General features: G+C 44.6%; 1 protein-coding gene across 7 annotated transcripts in view; it reads left to right on the top strand.

Annotated features, from left to right (window-relative positions):
- Window positions 1–26973, top strand: part of LOC118367718 (growth factor receptor-bound protein 10-like) — a 90080-nt gene that overhangs the window by 53535 nt on the left and 9572 nt on the right. For 6 of the 7 annotated variants that reach the window (XM_052494457.1, XM_052494456.1, XM_052494461.1 and 3 more), the window contains 5 exons: window positions 515–773; window positions 2287–2419; window positions 22318–22474; window positions 25525–25640; window positions 26159–26233. In XM_052494457.1, the coding sequence (XP_052350417.1) occupies window positions 515–773; window positions 2287–2419; window positions 22318–22474; window positions 25525–25640; window positions 26159–26233 (740 nt within the window). Of the gene's footprint in view, window positions 1–514; window positions 774–2286; window positions 2420–20944; window positions 21292–22317; window positions 22475–25524; window positions 25641–26158; window positions 26234–26973 lie in introns of those variants that run through there. The other variant, XM_035751331.2, reaches the window with a different exon arrangement.

The following is a 26973-nucleotide window of genomic DNA, read 5'->3' as shown; positions in this document are numbered from 1 at the left end:
CTGAAGGATGGGATTATTGAGACTACAGGTCTCGGCTTGTTCTTTAGTCTTCCCCAGAGATACAGAGAGCCTTGATAACATGAACATGTAGTTAACGTAGGGAGTGTTTCAACAGGTGAATTAGCTTCACTGCCTGACAGGTTGGTAATGATGATTAAGCTATGTCATGTTAGGGTTTTTGTGTGTGTGCAGCTACACTGCAAAACCGGTTGGTGATGACAGGTGTGCATGAAGTATTGAGAGAAGTAGATTCTTACACATGTAACCTACATGCAGGAATAAAGCACGTGAACAGTAGAGGTCAACCTGGTGCCGTAGAGATGTTTGGGATGTGCATATGATATAACACACACACACACACACACACACACACACACACACACACACACACACACACACACACACACACACACACACACACACACACACACACGCACTTTGTGTCTGTCTCTGAATATCACACACACACAGACTCTCTCTCTCTCCTGTCTCTCTCTCCCTCCTCCCCCTACAGAAGATGATGTGGACCTGGAGGCGCTGGTGAATGACATGAACTCCTCGTTCGAGAGCCTGTACTCCACATGCAGCAGCGTGCAGTCTGAGTCGGTTCCCCTCCTGCAGCACAACGGCCAGGTGCATGTGCACCGCAACCACCACCGCAGTGCCCCCATGCCCCCCCACACCCACACCTCCGCCAGCGAGCTGCAGCACAGCCCCACCTCCCCCAAACAGAGACTCCGACGCTCCCAGCCCATGCACATCCTCGCCGTCAGGTATGTCTACTGTGTTGGCACGAACACGAACACACACACACACACGCACACACACACACACACACACACACACACACACACACACACACACACACACACACACACACACACACACACACACACACACACACACACACACACAGCACTTACTGGACACAGTTCTGTGTCTGGCATGCTGTTGGTGAGCACCCACACACAACACACCCACACCTGATAGATAAAAGTCCTCTATCAATCAATCAAATGTATTTATAAAGCCCTTCTTACATCAGCTGATGTCACAAAGTGCTGTACAGAAACAAGGGACCATGTTATCATGGTCCATTTAAACAATGTACATCTAAACAAGGGACCATGTTCTCATGGTCCATCTAAACAATGTACATCTAAACAATGTACATCTAAACAAGTTCTCAGTATGCTCTGTGAGGACAGGTATATATGCTTATTATAGTTCATAGTTTTGCCTATCTGCAATCTCTGTGTGACCCATTCTCTCCATCACTTTCCCCTTGTCCTAACATAGTTTAGCAGAGGGGGAGACCAAGTTAAAATTCTCTTTAATTCTAGAAACCGGGTGTCAACTGCTCCCATAAGCTGAGAGGAACTTTTATTCACCTCTGGTCTTAATGAAATCTAAAATGGTCTGTCAGAGTTATAGCATCCATTATTTTGGATCCCTAGAGAAAGTTTGGCACTGGCTGGTAATGAGATGTATCGTTGGTGCATTCTGTCAGCTTGAAATGATACGGTTCAGTTTATTATTCAGTCCTGACCTCCGAATAGCACCCTGCTCCTGCCTCACATGGAACTGCATCAAACACTTCTCCTTTTGAACTCCCCTCCCCGCCTGGGTTTGGAGAACGTGTAGAGAGATGCTAATGATGGCTATCTGCCTGGCTGCTGCAGTTCACTTCAGATGCTAGTCATCTGATAAAGCCAAGCCAAACTCTAGTCTCTTTCTGATTGACAGTCAGGGGTTGCATCCCAAATGGCATCATATTCCCTACATAGTGTACTACTTTTGACCAGGTCAAAAGCAATGCACTATAATTGGAATAATAGGATGCCATTGGGGGCACAGCCCTAGTCGGTTTCTTATTTACAGGCAGACAGTGAAGGAACAGGCTGTTGCTCTTGCAGCAGGTCATGAAATGGGCACTTTCCTCTAGAAACTGCATGAAATAATGGTTTGATGAATATTGCATGTAATTAGTAGCTCCTCAAACGCTGGCAGTCTTCCTGTGGTGTGGCAGAAAGAATAAGCTCACAGTGCAGTGATCAGAGAGTAATGGGCATGAGGCCCCGGCTCGACAGCAGTCTCACTCACTGTGAAACCGTGGATTATTCATTATTCATACTCAGCCACAAAGCATTGGGTTTATATTAGGGGAGACTGTCCTCGTGTTCTCATGATCTGCATTCATCTACTTCATAACAGCTTTTTCAGTCTGTCTGTGTGTGTCTGTCCCCCACTTTGTTAATGTCCATCCCTGAATGTTGTGATTCTCAGGAGACTGCAGGAAGAAGAGCAGCAGCTCCGGACGTCCTCTCTGCCAGCCATCCCCAACCCCTTTCCCGAGCTCTCCGGCTCTCCTGTCCTCAGCCCTGGGTCCTTACCTCCGTGTCAGCCCTCAGGCACATACGTAAGTCAGAGACCCTTCTCTTCACTCCTTACTATGATAGCTTAGCTAACCATGAAGATTGTTCTTGAAAATGGCCACTAAAGTATGGTGTCGTACATCCTACAGTACCACAGCAGTTTGGTTTATTTCTCCCACGGTCATTATCTCTCATCAGAATCAGTGTTTCCCTTATATCCATTTAGCAGTGGCAGGTTGCCTCTGCTGAATCGTTGCCGCCACTCCAAAATACAGTACCAGTCAAAAGTTTGGACACACCTACTCATTCAAGGGTTTTTCTTTAGTTTTACTATTTTCTGCATTGTAGAATAATAGTGAAGACATCAAAACTATGAAATAATACATGGAACCATGTAGTAACCAAAAACGTGTTTAGTCAATCAAAATAGATTTAGATTATTCAAAGTAGCCACCATTTGCCTTAATTTCACATTTGCACACTCTTGGCATTCTCTCAACCAGCTTCATGAGGTAGTCACATGGAATGCATTTAAATTAACAGGTGTGCCTTGTTAAAAGTTAATTTGTGGGATTTATTTCCTTCTTAATGCGTTTAATCAGTTGAGTTGTGACATGGTAGGGGTGGGATACAGAAGATGTTTGGTAAAAGACCAAGTCCATATTATGGCAAGAACAGCTAAAATAAGTATAAAGAGAAACGACAGTCCATAATTACTTTAAGTCATGAAGGTCAGTCAATCTGGAACATTTCCATAACTTTGAAAGATTCTTCAAGTGCAGTCGTAAAAACCGTCAAGCGCAATATTAAAACGGTCTTTCATGAGAACCGCCACAGGAAAGGAAGACACAGAGTTACCTCTGCTGCAGAGGAGAAGTAAGTTCATTAGTGTTAACTGCACCTTAGATTGTAGCCCAAATAAATGCTTCACAGAGTTCCAGTAACAGACTACTAAAGGGCACCATTAAGAAGAACATAATTGCTTGGGCCAAGAAACACCTTTGGTCTGATTATTTTAGATTTTTGGTTCCAACCGCCGTGTCTTTGTTAGACACAGAGGAGGTGAACAGATTCTCTGCATGTGTGGTTCCCACCGTGAAGCAAGGAGGAGGAGGTGCTTTGCTGGTGACTGTGATTTATTTAGAATTCAAGGCACACTTAACCAGTATGGCTACCACAGCATTCTGCAGCGATACGCCATCCCATCTGGTGTAAGGGTTATTTGACCAAGAATGAAGGTGATGGAGTGCTGCATTAGATGACCTGGCCTCCACAATCACCCGACTTCAACCCAATTGAAATGGTTTGGGATAAGTTTGACCACAGAGTGAAGGAAAAGCAGCCAACAAGTGCTCAGCATATGTGGGAACTTCTTCAAGACTATTGGGGCGGCAGGGTAGCCTAGTGGTTAGTTAGAGTGTTGGACTAGTAACCGAAAGGTTGCAAGTTCAAATCCCCGAGCTGACAAGGTACAATTCTGTCGTTCTGCCCCTGAACAGGCAGTTAACCCACTGTTCCTAGGCCATCATTGAAAATAAGAATTTGTTCTTAACTGACTTGCCTAGTTAAATAAAGGTTTAAGAAAATTATTGGAAAAGCATTCCTCCTGAAGCTGGATGCCAGAATGCCAAGAGTGTGCAAAGCTGTCATCAAGGCAAAGGGTGGCTACTTTGAAGAATCTAAAATCTAAAGTATATTTTGATTTGTTTAACGTGTTTTTTGTTACTACATTATTCCATAGTTTTGATGTCTTCACTATTATTCTACAATATAGAAAATAGTAAAAGAAAAACCCTTGAATGAGTAGTTGTGTCCAAACTTCTGAATGCATTTAACATTACATTTAAGTCATTTAGCAGACGCTCTTATCCAGAGCGACTTACAAATTGAATGGTACTGTAACGGCTGTTGGTGGAAGAAGGTGAGGACCAAAGCGCAATGTGTTCATGTTATTTTATTGACACTGAACACTAAATACAAAAATAACAAAGGGAATAACCAAAACAGTTCTGTCTGGTGCAGAGACAAAAACAGAAAACAACTACCCACAAAAACCCAGTGGGAAAAAGCTACCTAAGTATGGTTCTCAATCAGAGACAACGATAGACTGATTGAGAACCACACCCGGCCAAACAACAAAGAAATACAAAACATAGAAAATGAACATAGAATGCCCACCCTCGTCACACCCTGGACTAACCAAAATAGAGAATAAAATCCTCTCTATGGCCAGGGCGTGACAGGTATTTTATATGTTTTTTAGTTTTATTAAAAACACATTTTCAGGATGTTAAAAAGTTTTCAGTGTAAACTTAAACGACTAAAACAAGATATAAAGTATGTAGAAAAGGTAATGGAGCTATATGTTTTTAAATGAGATCATCTTTGAGAACTACAATCACCAAAATAAAAACTAGACAGGGAGAATCTAAAATTCAAAAAATGTCATGTCATGGGTCCCCATAGATTTTTTAATAATGTTTGAGTCACTCAGATAACATAAGAACATGACATAAGCCATGGCAAAATGTGTAGAATTGCAGGAAACTAGCTTTAAAACGGCAACATTTTGTTTCTGCGGCCAAGAGGACGGCGTTTAAATGTTCGGTTGGGGACCATGCCATTGCCAACGCCGACTACCCCCAGTTGAAAGAAATGGGAAGGATGCGGTGAACTCTTTGCTGGAAGAGAGTCACTCTTAGTCATTACTATAGCAGAGCCAAGATTACTGTAAAAGGGATGTATATTTTGAATAAATATGTCCCTGGCTAATCCTGACTTGACTTTTATGGCTCTGGGGATCAGAGCCTGTATTAGCAGACTCTGGGTTCAAAGTGTATTCATTTTCTTTTCAAATACTTTCAGCTGCTTGATAGAGCTTGCCTGGTTCAATGGAACCCGTGGAAAATGCAAGCCACGCCAATCTGGCACTTCAGACAGGCTCAATTAAAGTATTTGACAGAAGACACGTACTATTTGAACCCAGGCCTGTTCTGTAAGAACTGGCAGCATGAGCTGTAGTCTGTAGATGCAGGGATGTGGAGATGGAAAATAAGCATATATTTATTTGGTTCTATGTACCTTTGGCTAGAACATGCAGTGTTTGTAAAGCAGTTCTAAAGCATGGTTTTCCGGCTTGGGATTGGCCCACTATACTGAGATAAAGGCATGTTGCCTAAAAACCTTTGCATAGTGTGTGTGTGTGTGTGTGTGTGTGTGTGTGTGTGTGTGTGTGTGTGTGTGTGTGTGTGTGTGTGTGTGTGTGTGTGTGTGTGTGTGTGTGTGTGTGTGTGTGTGTGTGTGTGTGTGTGTGTGTGTGTGTGTGTGTGTGTGTGAGGCTGAGGGTCATAGAGATGAGCCCTGCTCCACAGCTGGCTCTGCTTTTCTCTCCCAGCATGCAGTGTCTGCCCTCTAGAATCGGCTCTGTCTGTACGTCCATCTTTCTGCCTGCCTGCATGCCGACCCTGGAGGCCTGGCTGGCTGGCGGAGTAGGGCCGGTGAGAAGTTTAGCTGTTTACAGAATTTTCCAACCTCTGGGCGCTTTCTGACAGGCTCTCATTCCTCTTCCCCAGCCCCCGCGCATCGGAGGCATGCGAACGCTGCGCTGCCGGCTGGCCTGTCAGGGATCACTGCGCAGTCTGTTACACGATGCCTATATGATTTTCATTTGCCTCCCCCCAAAGTATCAGTCAATGACCTAGCTCTCTCTCTCACTCTCTCTGTGTCTCACCCTAGCTGTGCTCTTAAATGGTAGTGTTAACAAATAACTGACTTGTTTCGTTCTGGACGGACGGATGTTCACTGGCTGGTTTTGACAACCCTGGTGGCGTAGGGTCTTTCATGATCTGTTAACTGGGCTGAAGATGGAGGGTCTTGACCAACCAGTAGTCACTATACTAACTGATCCTGATGCTGCCCGCCTGACTGACCTGGACACACTGTCCCTAGTGTTGTGTCTTCAACTGATCTGGACACAATGATCTCTGTAATTAGTGGACGTATGCTGATCTGATGTGAGTTGTCCATGGGTTGGCATTGGTTGGACAGAAGCTGCAGATCTGAATGTACTGTCTGTACCTTGAGCGCCCTCCGTCCCAGTCCTGTCTGTCTGTCCGTCTCTGTCTGTCATGTCTGCTCTGTAGTAAGTCATCAGTCCTAAGAGGCAGCAGGATGGATGCGAACCACATAACTGGCTCTCACAGCACAGAGTCCAAGGGCATCCATCACCATGCAGTCAGACTCTGGGTTCTAGCCCATACCACACACCATCAGGGACAAGTCTAAGCACGCCAGCGACACAACTGTGCTGCAGCTCTATTACTGGGTTAATAAACTGCACTGTCATGCCTGGTGCCTAGTCCTCCTTAGCTTAGCCTCCTTTCTGTTTCTATTAGACTGTTGTTATGTTGACACACCGGTGACACAGGTTCCCCTCCCGCTCCCATCCCCTCTCTCCGCCTCTTCCCTTGTGTGCAACGCTTTATCCTTTGAAATGTTTCTGTGAACTCAGCAGCTGGCACACACGCTGAAAGGAGAAGCGGAGTAGGAGTGTGTGGAGAGAGAGACGAGCAATATGGTTAATAGCCTCTGAGCTCCTTACTGTAGCGATGCATATTTACACATGGTGAGGTAAGAGGCTTGGAAAAGCAGCCACTTAGTTAGTGAGTGACATTGGTGACATACTGGGAGAACTTGACATTGGTGGCATTGTGGGTGAACTAGACGTTGGTGGCATAGTGGGTGAACTAGACGTTGGTGGCATAGTGGGTGAACTAGACGTTGGTGGCATAGAGGGTGAACTTGACATTGGTGGCATAGAGGGTGAACTTGACATTGGTGGCATAGAGGGAGAACTTGATATTGGTGGCATAGAGGGTGAACTTGACATTGGTGGCATAGTGGGTGAACTTGACATTGGTGGCATAGAGGGTGAACTTGACATTGGTGGCATAGAGGGTGAACTTGACATTGGTGGCATAGAGGGTGAACTTGATATTGGTGGCATAGAGGGTGAACTTGATATTGGTGGCATAGAGGGTGAACTTGACATTGGTGGCATAGAGGGTGAACTTGACATTGGTGGCATAGAGGGTGAACTTGATATTGGTGGCATAGAGGGTGAACTTGACATTGGTGGCATAGAGGGTGAACTTGATATTGGTGGCATAGAGGGTGAACTTGACATTGGTGGCATAGAGGGTGAACTTGATATTGGTGGCATAGAGGGTGAACTTGACATTGGTGGCATAGTGGGTGAACTTGACATTGGTGGCATAGTGGGAGAACTTGATATTGGTGGCATAGTGGGTGAACTTGACATTGGTGGCATAGTGGGAGAACTTGATATTGGTGGCATAGAGGGTGAACTTGACATTGGTGGCATAGTGGGTGAACTTGACATTGGTGGCATAGTGGGAGAACTTGATATTGGTGGCATAGTGGGTGAACTTGACATTGGTGGCATAGTGGGAGAACTTGATATTGGTGGCATAGTGGGAGAACTTGATATTGGTGGCATAGTGGGAGAACTTGATATTGGTGGCTTGATATTGGTGGCATAGGGAGAACTTGACATTGGTGGCATAGAGGGTGAACTTGATATTGGTGGCATAGTGGGAGAACTTGATATTGGTGGCATAGTGGGAGAACTTGACATTGGTGGCATATTGGTGGCATAGAGGGTGAACTTGATATTGGTGGCATAGAGGGGTGAACTTGATATTGGTGGCATAGAGGGTGAACTTGATATTGGTGGCATAGTGGGTGAACTTGACATTGGTGGCATAGAGGGTGAACTTGATATTGGTGGCATAGAGGGTGAACTTGATATTGGTGGCATAGAGGGTGAACTTGATATTGGTGGCATAGTGGGAGAACTTGATATTGGTGGCATAGTGGGTGAACTTGACATTGGTGGCATAGTGGGTGAACTTGACATTGGTGGCATAGTGGGAGAACTTGACATTGGTGGCATAGTGGGTGAACTTGACATTGGTGGCATTGAGTAGTGGGAGAACTTGATATTGGGAGAACTTGATATTGGTGGCATAGTGGGTGAACTTGACATTGGTGGCATAGTGGGTGAACTTGACATTGGTGGCATAGGGGAGAACTTGATATTGGTGGCATAGAACTTGAATTGGTGGCATAGTGGGAGAACTTGACATTGGTGGCATAGTGGGAGAACTTGATATTGGTGGCATAGTGGGAGAACTTGATATTGGTGGCATAGTGGGTGAGAATTGGTGGCATTGGTGGCATAGTGGGAGAACTTGATATTGGTGGCATAGTGGGAGAACTTGACATTGGTGGCATAGTGGGTGAACTTGATATTGGTGGCATAGTGGGAGAACTTGATATTGGTGGCATAGTGGGAGAACTTGACATTGGTGGCATAGAGGGTGAACTTGATATTGGTGGCATAGAGGGTGAACTTGATATTGGTGGCATAGTGGCATAGAGAACTTGACATTGGTGGCATAGTGGGTGAACTTGATATTGGTGGCATAGTGGCTTGATATTGGTGGCATAGTGGGAGAACTTGATATTGGTGGCATAGTGGGAGAACATTGGTGGCGTAGAGGGTGAACTATTGGTGGCATAGTGGGAGAACTTGATATTGGTGGCATAGGGGAGAACTTGACATTGGTGGCATAGAGGGGTGAACTTGATATTGGTGGCATAGAACTTGATATTGGTGGCATAGTGGGTGAACTTGACATTGGTGGCATAGAGGGTGAACTTGATATTGGTGGCATAGAGGGTGAACTTGATATTGGTGGCATAGAGGGTGAACTTGATATTGGTGGCATAGTGGGAGAACTTGACATTGGTGGCATAGACATTGGTGGCATAGTGGGTGAACTTGACATTGGTGGCATAGTGGGTGAACTTGACATTGGTGGCATAGTGGGAGAACTTGACATTGGTGGCATAGTGGGTGAACTTGACATTGGTGGCATAGTGGGTGAACTTGACATTGGTGGCATAGTGGGAGAACTTGACATGATATTGGTGGCATAGTGGGAGAACTTGACATTGGTGGCATAGTGGGAGAACTTGATATTGGGCATGGCATAGTGGGAGAACTTGACATTGGTGGCATAGTGGATATTGGTGGCATAGAACTTGATATTGGTGGCATAGTGGGAGAACTTGACATTGGTGAGAATTGGTGGCATAGAGGGTGAACTTGATTGGTGGCATAGTGGGAGAACTTGACATTGGTGGCATAGTGGGTGAACTTGATATTGGTGGCATAGTGGGTGAACATTGGTGGCATATTGGTGGGAGAACTTGATATTGGTGGCATAGTGGGTGAACTTGACATTGGTGGCATAGAGGGTGAACTTGACATTGGTGGCATAGTGGGTGAACTTGACATTGGTGGCATAGTGGGAGAACTTGATATTGGTGGCAGTGGGAGAACTTGATATTGGTGGCATAGTGGGTGAACTTGACATTGGTGGCATAGTGGGAGAACTTGATATTGGTGGCATAGTGGGTGAACTTGACATTGGTGGCATAGTGGGTGAACTTGACATTGGTGGCATAGTGGGAGAACTTGATATTGGTGGCATAGTGGGAGAACTTGACATTGGTGGCATAGTGGGTGAACTTGATATTGGTGGCATAGTGGGAGAACTTGACATTGGTGGCATAGTGGGAGAACTTGACATTGGTGGCATATTGGTGGCAGTGGGTGAACTTGACATAGTGGGAGAACTTGATATTGGTGGCATAGTGGGTGAACTTGACATTGGTGGTGGCATAGAGGGTGAACTTGACATTGGTGGCATAGTGGGTGAACTTGACATAGTGGGTGAACTTGACATTGGTGGCATAGTTGACATTGGTGGCATAGTGGGTGAACTTGACATTGGTGGCATAGAAACTTGATATTGGTGGCATAGTGGGAGAACTTGATATTGGTGGCATAGTGGGAGAACTTGACATTGGTGGCATAGTGGGTGAACTTGACATTGGTGGCATAGTGGGAGAACTTGACATTGGTGGCATAGTGGGAGAACTTGACATTGGTGGCATAGTGGGTGAACTTGACATTGGTGGCATAGTGGGAGAACTTGACATTGGTGGCATAGTGGGAGAACTTGACATTGGTGGCATAGTGGGAGAACTTGACATTGGTGGCATAGTGGGAGAACTTGACATTGGTGGCATAGTGGGAGAACTTGACATTGGTGGCATAGTGGGAGAACTTGATATTGGTGGCATAGTGGGAGAACTTGATATTGGTGGCATAGTGGGAGAACTTGATATTGGTGGCATAGTGGGAGAACTTGATATTGGTGGCATAGTGGGAGAACTTGATATTGGTGGCATAGTGGGAGAACTTGATATTGGTGGCATAGTGGGAGAACTTGATATTGGTGGCATAGTGGGAGAACTTGATATTGGTGGCATAGTGGGTGAACTTGACATTGGTGGCATAGTGGGTGAACTTGACATTGGTAGCATAGTGGGAGAACTTGATATTGGTGGCATAGTGGGTGAACTTGACATTGCGAAAGGAGTCTCCACTTAATGTCATTCACATTGCTTGGATTCACATGAACAGTAATGGCTGTGTATGGACTGTAATAATTGGCTAATTAGAACATAGCATTAATATAATGTGCATAATTGTAAATGTTGTAAATTCCATGGCAGAGCATATGGGGCCACTCATCAATGTCACAGTAAACTCACTACATGTTAGTAGGGATGTGCAGCATTCTATCACCTGAGCATCATACTTGGCTGCTGGGGATTCAGGAATGCCCGAGTTTGGGTCAGAGTTCACCTTTTTCCACTGTAAATAACATGTTGGTATTTTGCTGATGTTGGCTCGTCTGAGTGTTTAGGTTAATTGCGTTGGAACACAATTTCAGGTTAATGTGTTCTGCAGCGCTGAGTTGGAGATCAAAGTGACCAGTGCCAGAAATGTGCTGCCTTGCTTCTAGACTAGAGGGAGTCTGTTTTAACAGGCTCTTAAACCACACCAAGAGTGAAGCAGCACATCCCAGATCCCACAGCGGGCTGACTTAGTGGACAGGCCAAATGGCACCCTATTTCCTAAAAAGCGCACTACTTTTGATCAGGGCCCATAGAAAGAAAAGTTGTGCACTATGTAGGGAATAGTCCCATTTAGAGTCCCATTTAGAACTTAGGCAAAGTATCATGTAATCACGGCCCATAATTGTTCAGAGCCCCGTGTATTGAAGCAATGCATGCTTATTGTTTCTCCTTCCCAAAGAATGTTCCCAAATGGAACATAGAAGGATTACAAGGGACCAGTCAGCACTTGGCGTTCTGTGCTGCTGCTGGGAGAGAACATTCCTCCTGCAACTGCTTTTAGGACTTTCAGCTGGCTCGGCTCTGACGAGATCTTTCTCAACCTCCCAAAGAGAATTGTTTGGGTTCAATTTAATTAATTGAGGCACGTTGCAGGCAGAGGTACTGGAGAGGAGAGGCTGCTGTACTGTAGCTGAGTATCTAATGACATTGTGTGGGTGAAGTAAGTATGCTGTTCACTTGCAGGTCTTAAATTGGTGCCTGCATACGTGTGTGTGTGTACGTGTGTGTCCGCAAAGCCAGCGTATCTGTGTGTATCTATGTGTTGCACGCTGACTGGCAGCACTCTTGAGATACAAATTGCAACTGTGTTGTTAACAAATGCTTGTTGGAGGCGTGCCAGGGAGCTTGTGGTTTATTCTGGAACATCTCATGTGTCAGGCCATTTTTAACCCTCCACTTACCCAGCAAGACAAGCCTCGACCTGCTGCTTGGATTACTTGGCCAGTGCACCAGTCATACCGTGACAAATATCTGTGACTGTTTTATCGACAGCCCTGGCTTGTCCTGCTTTGTGTGTTACGTTCTGGGGAACCGAGAGACGCTGTGCTACGCTATATTAGGCTAGGCAAAGGGTATTTAAATCTTACCCGAGGTCCGGACTACTGCTTCAGCCAAACGTTATGCCACGCCTATGGATGTTCATTTATTTTCTGCAATGAGTCCCTCCCCGTTCGTCTCTGATTGGTCCAGAAACCGATCGGTTGGGCCTGAGCCAGAACACGGTTTGTAAATTCGTAATTGGCTTTGATACTCTGATTGGTTAGAGATGATCCAATCAATGATGACGTTGTTTTTTTGTAACGCTCCTCGTCACCACAAACTATTTAAATGATGACAGTCTCAGACTAAAGTATGTAGCAAACGACAGAGCAGCGGAATAATTTAGTGTGAGTTGTCAAGCTAGACGACTGCTGGTTTTCTGTTCTATGTACCTGATAATTAATTGCACCAACATGGTGTCCCAGGTTTAAATCAGTCCCAGATTAGGGGGGAAGAATGATATGCTTTAAAGTCCAGATATGAATTTGAGGGGCTAGTCTATGCTAGACCATGCTAGTATAGGCTATGCTAACTGCTATGATGTAAGCTTACCTGGACAAACTCTCTGGCTGTGGTCCCACATTGGGTGAAGGACATTAAGGTCCCTCACTCTGTACACTGAGCCTGTCAGGTCACAGGTGAAACTAAGTAATAAACCCATTTTCTATGTGCTGATGAGGTCAAATGGTCAACATGTATGTACAGGCGATGTTGGGTCACTCATAGGCAAGCGCTAACTCAACTTCTATGAGGGAAGTTGACATAAAAGTGGATTTTCTTCATGCTGCTAAATGCCTTGGTTGATTTGTGCTGTTCTTTTCTTTATTACGTAAATAAGAATGGAAGGTTATAGGTCGACACCTTCATGTTCCTTTGTGTTTTATGTCTCTTATTTTGAGACTGCTAGACGATACTCTGGTTAGCCGTGTCATGTTAGCTTTACAAGCCATAACCATTCCCTCACTTAGTACAGGCCTGTTCATTACTATAGCACAGGGATCATCAACTAGATTCAACCGTGGGTCGATTTTTTTCTCTCATCACTAAGCTTAGGACCCTGGGACTGAACACCTCCCTCTGCAACAGGATCCTAGACTTCCTGACGGGTCGCCCGAGGGGGTGAGGGGAGACAACACATCCGCCACACTAACCCTCAACACGTGGCCCCTCAGGGGTGTGTGCTTAGTCCCCTCCTGGACTCCCTGTTCACCTATGATTGTGTGTCCACGCATGACTTGCAACATTATCACTAAGTTTGGCGACACGACGGTGGTAGGCTTGATCACCGACAATGATGAGACAGCCTATAGGAATGCAACAACCTCTCCCTCAACATCAGGAAGACAAAGGAGCTGACCGTGGAGAGCCGAGCACGCCCCCCGTTCGCCCCCGCTGTAGTAGAGCGGGTCGAGAGCTTCAAGTTCCTCTGTGTCCACATCACTAAGGATCTATCATGATCCAAACACACCAACACAGTTGTGAAGAGGGCACGACAACGCCTCTTCCCCTCAGGAGGCTGAAAAGATTTGGCATGGGCTCTCAGATCCTCAAAAAGTTCTGCAACTGCACCATTGAGAGCATCTTGACTGGCTGCATCACTGCTTGCTATGGCAACTGCTTGGCATCCGACCGGAAGGCGCTACAGAGGGTAGTGCATACTGCCCAGTACATCACTGGTGCCGAGCTCCCTGCCATCCAGGACCTCTATACCATGCAGTATCAGAGGAAGGCCCTAAAAATTGTCAGACTCAAGCCACCCCAAGCCATAAGACTGCTAAATAGTTAGTCCGGGTATCATTTGGTTAACAATTTAACTATCTACATTGACCCTTTCTGCACTAAATGTTTTGATTCACATATACTGCTGCTACTGTTTACTATCTGCATATGTCACAGTTTTAGTCTGAGAAAATGATACAATAGCCATCTATATATAGTGTGTGTTTAGCCTATATTGAACGTGTGAGTAAATGTAAATGTAAAAGAGCAGTTGATTCATCATTGCATGACTTTACTGGAGGGAATGTGAACTGCCCTGCTCTGTGTCCAGGATGGAGGCTTGACAGGGTGGAATGTGTTGCTGCAAGCTGTTAGTTCATCTGGCCCGAGTAGAGTGTCTCAGCGGGCCCGCAAAGCTTCAGCTGGACTCATGTAGGTCATGGTGACTGCATGGAATCCTCCACTGCAGGGCAGAGCAGGCCTCTCTCCGTCACAACTCTCTTGCTCTCTAAACTGAGAAGAGGACAGCTTCTCTCACTCTCAACTCTCACTCTCAACTTTCTGCTTTTCTCTCTGCCCTGCTGTTTCTCTTCCTCCCTCTCTCTCAACTCTATCTCTCTCTGCCTCTCCCTCAACTCTCTCTCATACAGGAAAGTAGGACAGCTCAGATTTCTCTCAAGTGGAACTTGTGTTCACAGAGAGAGGAGGGAAAAGAGAGGGGGAAAGAAAGGGGGAGAGAGTGAGAGATGGAGACACAAGGAAAGTGCTTTCTGTAAACAGGAAAAAAGAGATGCAACAATACTCCCACACTCTCAGCATATACATTCAATTAATCTCTAACTTGTTCAATTTTGAAAAGGCAACCATTGGAGGAAATGCAGAAAGACAACTGGCTTAATTCAAATAGCAGTAATGACTGTACGTCCATAGTAGAGAGCAGAGCAGCGCCATTGGAATGGGGCCTGATCTCGCGTTCTCTCCAGAAACACCTAATTATACTGGAACACAATGTACAGCTATGTTAAATCTCTGAAATCAAATCTCTCTCACCGTTTCTCAGCACTCACCTTTAATTTAATAAACGGATTATGCTGCTGACTTCTTGTATTGTAGTAGGCCTGTACCAGAGCAGAGCATTATTGAGTCTGAGTGAGCTGGTACCGTGTGTGTGTGTGTGTGTGTGTGTGTGTGTGTGTGTGTGTGTGTGTGTGTGTGTGTGTGTGTGTGTGTGTGTGTGTGTGTGTGTGTGTGTGTGTGTGTGTGTGTGTGTGTGTGTGTGTGTGTCACCACCAGCAGCTAGCTGGCCTTTGCCTGGCCTTACAGCTTGGGTGAACAGTGCAAGTAGAAGTACAGTGAGTGCAGCTTGCGGGCGGCTGATTTTATTGTGTAGTCAAAATTGAATGATGTCATCCTTTTGTGAGTGCCCATTGGCAGTCCCTGAGTCCCGTAAGGGGACAATGATCTGCGGTGCGGTGGCCTGAAAGGGTGCTACCCAGGCCCCTGCTGTGCAATTAACCAGTCTGCTCTTATTGGAGAAATATTTGGCTCCTCTCTGGATTGATCTCAGTAGGGAGCCGCAGGGAAAGATCTCGGCCATTCAAAGGGAATTGTTGGGGTTGGAGGCAGGGGCCGATGGGATGTGTGTGGCAGGGAGGAGGTATGGGAGCTCCAGGCTCTGCTCAGGGGGGATTCTTCCCAGAGGAATGCACAGAGCTGATGGATCAGCCTCTATTTGATCTATATATAGACACCAACCGTGGGTCTTTTTGCTTGTGGTTTGTTCTGGTGGCTAAGGAACTGAGGGATTGTTTGGTTTTGGGGGTGGGTTCCATAATGGTAGCTTGTTGAGTTTTAGTTAATGAGTCAAGTTGTTCTGCATTTTTGGAACATATGCTGATATCTGGAACCACCGGGAAAAAAATGAAATGTATACGGTTAGTCATATATTATAACTTATTATAACCTAAACTTTGTTTTCCAAAGAGAGTCGTTTTTTCATCATGCCCTTTGAGCCAATAGACTGACTGTCTTTGACTGGGCTGCCCTGTACTGTACTCTGTACTCCCATTGCTAACTTTTGTTATATCAATGGGATAGGGTTGAGTTTCAGCCATGAGCTGGGTGGTTTGCATGTGGGAGTTCGATGGGGATGAGTAGTCACTGTGGCCTAGATGTTAACCACAGTATGGCGTTAGTTCATCCACATCTCTCCACTTCTGAAAGTATAAAAGTACTGTTTTAACTGGCCCCAGCATCTGCTGAACGTGCATGATCAAATCAAATCAAATGTATTTATATAGCCCTTTGTACATCAGCTGATATCTCAAAGTGCTGTACAGAAACCCAGCCTAAAACCCCAAACAGCATGCAATGCAGGTGAAGAAAAAGGAAGGAAAAACTCCCTAGAAAGGCCAAAACTTAGGAAGAGGTTTTGGCAATTTTATTTTACCTTTATTTAACTAGGCAAGTCAGTTAAGAACAAATTCTTATTTTCAATGACGGCCTAGGAACAGTGGGTTAACTGCCTGCAGAACGACAGATGTGTACCTTGTCAGCTCGGGGGTTTGAACTTGCAACCTTCCGGTTACTAGTCCAACACTCTAACCACTAGGCGACCCTGCCGCCCTGGCTATGAGGGGTGGACAGTTCTCTTCTGGCTGTGCCGGGTGGAGATGTCAGTTTGCTTTTCATAGCCAATCATTAAGAGTATCTCTACCACTCCTGCTGTCTCTAGAGAGTTGAAAACAGCAGGTCTGGGACAGGTAGCACGTCCAGTGAACAGGTCAGGATTCCATAGCCGCAGGCAGAACAGTTTAAACTGGAGCAGCAGCACGGCCAGGTGGACTGGGGACAGCAAGGAGTCATCATGCCAGGTAGTCCTGAGGCATGGTCCTTGGGCTCAGGTCCTCCGAGAGAGAGAAAGAAAGAGAGAGAATTAGAGAGAGCATACTTAGATTCACACAGGACACCGGATAAGACAGGAGAAGTACTCCAGATTTAACAAACTGACCCTAGCCCCCCGACACATAAACTACTGCAGCATAAATACTGGAGGCTGAGACAGGAGGGGTCAGGAGACACTGTGGCACCATCCGATGATACAGGGCCAAACAGGAAGGATATAACCCCACCCACTTTGCCAAAGCACAGCCCTCACACCACTAGAGGGATATCGTCAACCACCAACTTACCATCCTGAGACAAGGATAGTATTTCAAAACCTTACAAATCATCTGTATTATATATTCTGTCATTTTATTGTTCTGTACCTAGCTCACTAACTGCGTGGGATGGAGAGTGCATTGTACATGACTTGTTATTGTGCATCTGAAAGCCCCCATTTTAGTCCTTGGCCAAAGTTTTGGTCATTTTTCTTCTATAGTGAGCCTGGATAAATCCTAATTTGACAACAAGGATTGGTTCATGTCCACCTCATGAGTCAGCAGTATTTACGTAGCCTTCCCTTTACAGGCCGACTCAGCCCAGCACTTCCCCCTGGGCGAGCAGACTGCAGGCAGCGAGTGCATCTCAGGACATGGCAAGCTCCTCTGAAAGTCTATTGTCTTTATTCCACAAGGTTTTGTCTCACATTCTCATTAGTGGATGTCAATGGCCACTGCAGTTCAGAGACCACACAGTACATTTGGCTTCATTAAAGAGGTACTTGTAAACGGGACTGGTTTGTTGGTGGGTTGCAGAGAGGGGGCGAGACCACCACTCAGTCGACCGCTAGCCAACACGGTTTAATCAATGGCTGTTCTTTTGGGGGATCAGAGAGTCGAGCCACTTCTTTGGTTTTGGTTTTTAATAATTTAGGGAGATAATGGAGTTAGCCTACAGAGAAGCACTAGATTTAGAACCGCCTCCTTAGAGATTTAATTGAACTTTTTCTTATGTATAAGATTTAAGGTATTCAATTGTATGTCCGGGAAGATACCAGTATCACGATACTCGTCAGTGTCGTGGCAAGGAAACAAAATACAAACTTCCTTAGAAAAGCAACCCTAATGTTGGAAACAAAGCTATAGCACACAATGTATTACATACAGCAGGATTTTAAAGATCCAAATAGTTTGGTCTGGTTCGTGTTTTCATTTTTGCCATGGAAATATTGAGATACTGTTATCGTCACAGCCCTATTCAATTGGTTCCACCACTTATTCTTTGCCTCTTATGTCATAGCCAATAAAATGTTGTTATATCGCCTGGTACAGTAGGCTATATTAAATATTAAATATAAAATGCCTCTCAAAGAGATCAGGTCAGATGTTTCCATCAGAAGAATTACTCATAGAAATAGAATGAACAGAATAGTATTGGATCCTCTAACTTTGGCAATTTCACTGGTAAACTCATAGGTGCACTATGTTCTACGTATTCTAATTATATGGAATGACCACTACTACCCCACTGTAGCCTGCCTACTGAAGAACCCAATTGCATGAGTCCCAATTGGCACCATTTACAGTACTTAGCATGGTAAAACCTATTCAGTGGTGCCCCTCTATATTACTTCACCATTCCTTTCCGGTGTGGGATATAAGTAGAGAGGACCTGATGTCACCACAACCTTATAGATTTATACTGCAGTCCATATTATACCGACCCTAAGAGGCTAGTAACCAGTATTGACCAGTAATCTAGAGTTTTTAACACAATCCCTGATGTAAATGTTGTGCTTTTAATGCACTAATGTGTGTGTGACATTGCATGTGTGTGTGTGTGTGTTTATGAGAGAATGAGAGTGGCTGAAGAGGGACATTGCCTGTGTGTGTGTGTGTGTGTAGCTTGGGGCTCTCAGCAGCTTGTCCCTGGGTAATTACATCACAAGTCCTGAGTCATCCTGGAGGCCCACCACTGAATGAGAATAGTGTTCAGAAAGAACCGGAAGACAACCCAGCTCGCTCTCTCTCCCTCCCCCTCCCTCTTTCTCTCTCTCCCTGTCTTTCTCTTTCCTTCTCTGCCTCTCTCTTTCTCCCTCCCCTCTCTTCCCCTTCCTCCCTTTCATTTTCCCTCTCTTTCTCCCCTCCCTCCATCCCCCTCACTCTTTCTTCCCCCCCTCTCTCTTTATCACCTCACACACAAGGAAATCTTTTCTCTTTTAGAAAAAAGAAGTGGAGTAGGTCAAGGAAGTGTGCCGTGTCTCCTCAGTCCTCATCACTCACTTGAATGTCTTTCTGTTCCTTTCATCACATTGGGATGCAATGTTGGATTGAAACATTTTTCACTTAGAGGTTGAGAGGTTATGTTCCTGCTCTTGTTCGGTTAAGTTAGGACCATGTGCTCCAATTCTCTACCCCCTGAAGTGTGTACTTGTTGACTCCTCTGCACACATGTCAAAGCACGTGACTCCTCTCCTCATAATATCCAGTACAGTATGTATTCTAGGATAATAATATGATGTAACAGTGATGTAATAGGCGTAGTGGTGTAGGGCTGGTTGTGCTATCTCATTCCACATAAGGAGTGTTAGCTGCTGGCAGTGGTAGTGTGTCCTGTTGTGGTTCAGCATGGTAGGTATGTGACATGGGGTTTTCCCCACTGATTCACCAGGCAGGCCAGTAGTGAGGTAGTGATAAGTCAATGAGGAGAGGGGTGTGGCTGCAGGGACTACTGGAAGCCTAGTATAGTGGCATGTACACTACACATAGCCCTACTACTACTTACTACTATCACATAACATTCTTTTGTCTCTTCTTTTCTCTCTCTTTCTCTCTTTCTTGTTCTCTCTCCCACCTCTCTCACTATTGTCTGTCTCTGTGTATCTGCTCTCTTTCTCCTTCACTATTTCTCTCCCTCGCTCTTTCACTATCTCTTCCTCTACTTATCTGTCTCTTTCTTTTCCTCCATCGATCTCTCATATTTCACCATCTTTTCCCCTCTCTACTTGTCCGTCTCTTTCTTCTTTCTCACCCTCTCGATTCAATTTCAATTTAAGGGGCTTTATTGGCATGGGACTCTTTCTCTAGTTCTCCCCTCCCCTGCCATAGCCCAACTCTCTTTAAGGCTTTATGATGCTTTCAAGACAACTGGAAACCCTGAAAGAAAATTGAGGTTGAATCGTAACGTCAGTGATCTTCAGGTCGGCAAGCCGGAGCTCTAGGAAGAGGCCTGAGTTCCCGACTTGGAATTCCCAGTTGTCTTGAATGCACTGAAGTCGGAAGTCAGAGATTTCCCAGTTTCGAGTTCCCAGTTGTTTTGAACATGGCAATAGTAGTGAAACCCTAAATCATCCTCCCTGGCCACTATGGCTGCTTCCTGCTTCCTACACTGGAAGGAAGGGAACTGTTATTTAAGACCTCCCATTATCCTCCTTCAGCATAGTGTTTGTATATAGATATTGACCCAATGAGATGTGAGGATGTTGAAAGGACATTGGCTAAATGTCTACTCCAGACAGGGTGGGGCAGAGCCTTTGTCAGTCCAGTCCAGTCAGTGGGGTATTAAGTATCTGAAGTAAAACAAAACAAAAGGGGGTTGGTGGGTGAACGGAATAGTGAAAACACTAAGTTTCCGGGTTTTGGTCTTTTGAGAGAAAGAATTTTGGCATGAAGCTAGACTCGAGGGGAGGCCAACAAGAAGTTCAAGTACTCAGGTTTGTTTAATTTATCCCGTAATGAGCCTTGCTCTGTCGTGAGAGAGATTTCTGACTGCAAAGTTCAAAGCTGTACCACGGAGAGAAAATAGAAAAGAAACAAGCCCTCACTTGAAACTTCAGAACATGTTGGGAGGTTAAAACAAAGGCTTCTTTCGCTCTGCCCCACACCCCTCTTAAATGATCATTTTCACTTTTACTCAAAAAGAATCTGAAAGCTATTCAGAGCTGCAGCCTGATAAAGTTGACTGTCTGTGCATGACTGTGCGTCTGTGTATGTGAGTGTGCGTGTAAGAGAGAGAGAGAGAGAGAGAGAGGTCTGTGAGTGTGTGTCTGTGTGGGAATGATTACATCAGCCTGAGCGAGCCCTATGATTGGTTAAGGAAGTGTGGTTTGATTCACTACCTAAAAGCCCATGGCTGTAACCCTTTGTGAGGGATGCAGAGGGAAGTTGTCAGCTAGCCGGACTGGAAATAGTGCCATCTGCTTGCTTTGTCCTGCACTAGGCAGAGGAGAGGAGATTATGTGACAGGTCCCATAACAGGCAGTCGCTGACAGAGAGTAAGGAACTGTGCTGTACTACAGTCTTTTTTTCGACCAAGTTGTGGAGAGGGTTGTTCATTTGTGTGTGTTCTGTGCGGAGGCAGGCTCACTCCAAAAATGCCATCGTGCTCTCCGGACTGCTGCCTATTACAGGCCGTAGAGGTAAGCTCTTAGAGACATATTTAACCGCTTTTCCCTTTTTCTCTGAAGTCTGATAAAGGTTAGCTGAGATGAGGGTCAAAGTATACTCTATAAAGTTCGAAGATAATTTGTATTTTTTTAAAGATATGACGAGCAAGGAGGGAATATTGGAGAGGCTCAGACTGAATCGAAGCCCCCTTGAAAGGAGAAATAGTTTTTTCCTTTCCTGTCGAAAGAAGATGTGATCTGTTGTAAGGCTTTGGATTTGTTGAAGCTATAGCTGGAGAAGGGAATGCGAATGTATTTTTATAAGACATCATGTTCAAAGTGTGCGTACTGTAGCCTAAGTGGGAAAGCTAAGAAAGCTAAATTCCTACTAAAATCTCCTTGGGAGAACCAGAGGAAATAGGATCTGTGCTCAGACGGGGATTTATCAGGGTTTTTATCCATTCTTTCTATTAATGCACTATATTCCTCTATACAGTATCTTTCTATATAGTATATTTCAGTATCTTTCTATACAGTATCTTGTTCTATACTGTATCGTTCTATAAACTATTTTTCTACACATTATCTTTCTATACAGTATCTTTCTATACCGTGTCTTTCTATACAGTATATTTCTATACAGTGTCTTTCTATGCATTATCTTTGTGCCTAATTCTGGTAGTGGATAATCTCTATGGAAACAGGTGGTGTGGATTGAAGGACTAAAACAGTCCCCTTAGTATTTAAGCTTGAAGTATGATTCTGATGAGTGTCACATTTATGTTTTTATAACCTATATTTTCCCACAAACCGCTGCCAGTGAGAATGGATTGTATATGTCTCGTATGCTCATCAAACATGCATGGTTATGAATTAAAGTAAATTAGCTCTTGGTACTATATTGCAAATGTTGAGCTATCTAGTTGTGCTTTCTATGTAAAACTATGCCTGTCTACGCTTGAACTATGCGCCTCATCTATCTGAATTATGTCTGTCTGCCTACGAGGTTGTGTCTGGGAATAGTTCTAACATGAAAGGGCCTTTTCATTCCTCTTTTAGATTATAAAAATTTTCAGCGAGGACGGCATGGGGAAAGTAGTGGAAATACCAGCCGACATGACTGCAAGAGATCTTTGCCAGCTCCTCGTGTACAAAAGCCATTGTGTGGACGACAACAGTTGGGCACTTGTTGAGCATCACCCTCTCCTCGGACTAGGTAAGTGGCAACCTGATGTGCTGGATGGGTGGGCTGGTGGGCAGGCTGGCTGGCAGGACATAGCCTAGCGCTCCCTCCCCCCTCTGCCCTCGCTCTGTGAGAAGCCAACTGGATAATGAACATGTTCTCCTGCTCATGTTAAAGTCAACAGAGGTCTCATTATGGAAACCAAGAGTCATCGTAAATAATAGATAGCCTATATCTATAGCCTATATTTTCTCTTGTATATCATTATTTTGGTTAACAGTCGTTAGCTGCCTGTCTGTGCCTGCTCTTAGTCTTTTAGACGGTTTCAGAGTCTGGTGTATATGGCACCTTATATAGTGCACTGCTTTTGACCAGAGCGCTATGGGCCCTGTTAGAGGAAGTTCACTATGTAGGGAATAGGGTGCCATTTGAGATGCAGTCTGAGACAACGGGAACCCTCCTGACATCACTCTCCCAAACCGTAGTTTGTTACCGTACCTGAGAACGGATATACGGTCCCTTACAGTTGGAGATAAGAATGTACCATAATATGGTCACGTGTAATAATATGGTAGTAATATGATAATAATATGGTAAGAGATGTTCTTTATTATCTAATTCTAGACCAGGAGTAGCGATCACTGGATCATACAGGTACCTTGCCTCTAGTTACTGTATATCTAGTCACCCCCATGCTAGTCAACATTTGTACGGGAACTTTAATTTGGGCTTATACCATAGCTGAACAGGATAACGCTCGTCTCACTGAATGTTAGATGAATTGATATTAGGTTGTGTAAGTCAAGACGTGGAATGCTTAATGTGGCGGCATTGCAGTGATTTGTTAAGAGTTCTGAGAAACTGAATGCTCCAAACTTCAACCCCCTAAGAAACGAGCAATTATAAAACACAAGTTGTGTCTGGGCTTATATCTTCATTATAGCAGATGGGTAAAATGAAAGTACTGTATTTCTGGGAACGTTTAGGCCTAAACACTGAAATGTAGGCTACCCAATATGGACGCACAACATAAAGGGTAACAATTATATGCAGTATTATTTTCAGTCATTTTATAGGTTTTATACAGTGGGGAGAACAAGACAGAAATCCAGAAAATCACATTGTATGATTTTTAAGTAATCAATTAGCATTTTATTGCATGTATTTCATTTAATTTCGTCACATGATCTGTTCTGATTGGTTTGGTGTCAGCGCTGCCAAAACCGTGGGGATAACCAGTATTTTAAAAATGTATTTTACCTTTATTTAACTAGGAAAGTCAGTTAATTAAGAACAAATTATTATTTTCAATGACGGCCTAGGAACAGTGGGTTAACTGCCTGTTCAGGGGCAGAATGACAGATTTGTACCTTGTCAGCTCTGGGATTTGAACAGGCAACCTTTCGGTTACTAGTCCAACGCTCTAACCACTAGGCTACCCTGCCGCCCCATGAAGTATAACTTCATCCCTCTACAATGGCAAAATTCTACAGACTTTTGTGCATCTCAAATGGTACTTTCTTCTTACAGTGATGTACAAGGCACTATATTGCACTATAAGGTGCCATTTGTACGCAACCTCCATTCGTTGTAAAAGGAACCAGGGCTGATCTGACCTTTTAGAAGCTGCCTGAATGGAGCTAGGGCAGGCTCTCTATGGTGAGTCCAGTCCACTAGAGGCAAGGCAAGGTCACTCTTCCTAATTGCTCCTTAATCTGACCAGGCTTGTCCAGATGGGCCTTGTTGTATAAGAATGACATCCAGCCAATTAGATATGTTGCTTTCCCAACCTCGCTCCCAATCCCCTCACTAAGGAGGAAACTAGGAAAGACAGGGAGACACACAGATCCAAAATGGAGACGGGGTCCCTGACTCCCTGGTATGAAGAAGGCTAACGCGTCTGTCATTACTGAGTCATCTCTTCTCTTCAGAATGGGTCAGGAGATAGTTGAAAGACAACCCCACAATCAGTGGGGGTGTTTCCTTAGAGAAAGAAAGAGAGAGAGAGAGCGAGAGAAGGCCACTGTCAGTCATCGGGTGAATAGAATAGCTGATAAGAATAATGGCCAATGACCCTCCCTCAGCTTCCCCCACAAAGGGTTACAACCTCTACAGACTTTAAGCTAGTGAGTCAGGGGCTTGACTGACTCATGGTCAGAGAGGAAGTGACTCACCAAAGAGCCTCAGTAAAAGAAAAGGTAGAGGAGGTACTGGATTGGCTCTCCATTTATTGGGATATAAGTGGACTGGAATCCAACCAGGTTGCAACATCAGTATGAAACTACACACATAGGTTCTGAAAACGTCCACATTGTCTATTTCCTCTTTCTCTCTCTCTTAATGAGTGAGAGAGTCTTACTGCTTGTCCAAGAAAGCCTGGGCCCTTCCTCTCCAGTCCCCAGTGTCTCCTTTCCTGCTGCCAAAATCTATTTAGGAATCCTGCTTCCACAGTTGGATGTGAAACATGTGTTCCTGAGAGAGAGCAGGGGCCAGGCAGGGTCAGTGGTCCAGGCAGACAGCAGGGCCTGTATAGCATAGCAGCATAGCCCCACTAATTGTTTGAGAGAGGGGGGAGTGCATGTATGCTCAAGACATTGACAGGATGGGGGGAAGAGGAATATAGCAGGGTTGGGGTCAATTCCAGTCATTTCAGAAAGTAAACCAAATTCCAATTCCAAATGTTCATCTTTGAAAAGCAGTGAAAATAATTGGAATTTCAGTGTACTTCCTGAATTGACTGGAATTGAAATGGAACTGACCTGGAATATAGTAAGAAAATGCTGATTTGTCTGCAAGTTTTGGATAAGATAAGGGGTGTGTGGGTTGGAGGGTTTGGGAGAGGGGGTGGGCAGAGTAGGCGGGGAGTGGGTTATGGGTGAGGATGGGTGTGTGTGTGTGGGGGTGGGGTTCATAGGCTGAACTGCTTGTTCTTTCATCGTTTGCCTTATACACGCAATGTTCAGGAAATTAAAATTAAAACTTTTTCTTGTTAAATACATGTTATATTGTGTCCTTATTGTAGGCTTCCATTTGGTAACTAGCTCATTCTCTCTCTCTCTCTCTCTCTCTCTCTCTCTCGACAGAGAGGTACTTGGAGGACCATGAGCTAGTGGTACAAGTGCAGGCATCCATGACCAGCGAGGGCAGATTTCTGTTCAGGAAGAACTATGCCAAATATGAATTCTTCAGAAATCCCTTGGTAGGTTGTTTTTTTGTTCATTTGTTTCCAAAGAATCCCAGAGCTCGCATGCAGAGTTTTTCCTTGTCCTATTTATATTCTCTACATGTGTAAACGGTTACATCAAGCTAAACAGCCTGGATGTTATTTTTTGTTTACAAGCAATGCATTTCTTAAATGAGTGGCGAATGTTTGGTTGTGCTTGTTAAATGTTGCATATTACCCAGGAAAATCATCCTTCCCTCACTTTATAGTAATGTACCCACTCACACTCAAAAAAATAAACAGATTGTGATAACACTGTTAGACTGGTGGCTATAACTGTCCTGGACTCAGAAAGGCTAAACCAGGGTCTGGGAAACTGTCCCTAAATGTACTTATTTAAGAAACAGGTTGAAACTAGATTGAAAAGTTTTGTTGAATGTTTTTCTTCATTTTCATTTGGGAAAAGGGATTCATTGAATGTCTCTTGGTCGTTCCACTTCCATCCTTCTGATTTTCCTTTTACCCACAACCTTCCCTTTCTCACTTACCAATAGAATTTCTTTCCCGAGCATATGGTTGCATGGTGCCAGGAAACAAATGGTGCAATCCCACCATCTCAACTTTTACAGGTATGTACCGTAGAACCATAAAGACTCCACTGCCTCAGCATACTGCGTACTTCAGTCTTTGTTGTGTACTGTATGTCTGATCTCACCTTTCACCTCCTTGTGCATGTCTTGTCAGAGAACAGACTGTAACACTTGATGTTCTGTTGACATACGAGTGTCTCTGCACACGCAGGCCAGGCGTGCCTAACAGAAAGACAAACAGACAGACAGATATTACAGCTTCTGAAGGGAAGCAACTGTGAGAGGAGAGTAAAGGAACGTACTGAATGTTATAGCACAGCGCATCAGGCCAACGTCCTCCCATTCTGCACCAGGCAGCACGGCGTAGATGCATGGTGCCTTTAAAGACCTGAGCCTCTAATGGAATGAAGTTTACATGTTCAGCCTGCAAATGTAGCAGTGTGACAAAGCGTTATTAAAAGGGCCATGACTGGAATCCATCCACTATGGCAGAAAGCTTTTAAAATGATACCATCCCTGACATGGTCAGTTTTAAGGAGCAGGCTGGGGGCGGTTCCAGGAATCCAGTCGGAATCAAATCAAGTCAGATCATAAACAGTGGATCACTTAAAGGTGCGCTGCTCAAAAATTCTAATAGCCTACTTTCAGTCATTGTGTAGAGAATCAGTGTTCCGTCTAAACTGCCGTGAAATATATTTTCCATAACCAAAAATATTGTATTTTTAGCTATTTGAAGCTGGTGTACAAAGCCAGAAGTAAAAGAAGGAAAAACAGAACTT

Source organism: Oncorhynchus keta, chromosome 34, assembly GCF_023373465.1.
Source record: "Oncorhynchus keta strain PuntledgeMale-10-30-2019 chromosome 34, Oket_V2, whole genome shotgun sequence".
In the NCBI taxonomy this organism is placed as follows: Eukaryota; Metazoa; Chordata; class Actinopteri; order Salmoniformes; family Salmonidae; genus Oncorhynchus; species Oncorhynchus keta.
This window is presented reverse-complemented; position numbering and strand designations above follow the sequence as displayed.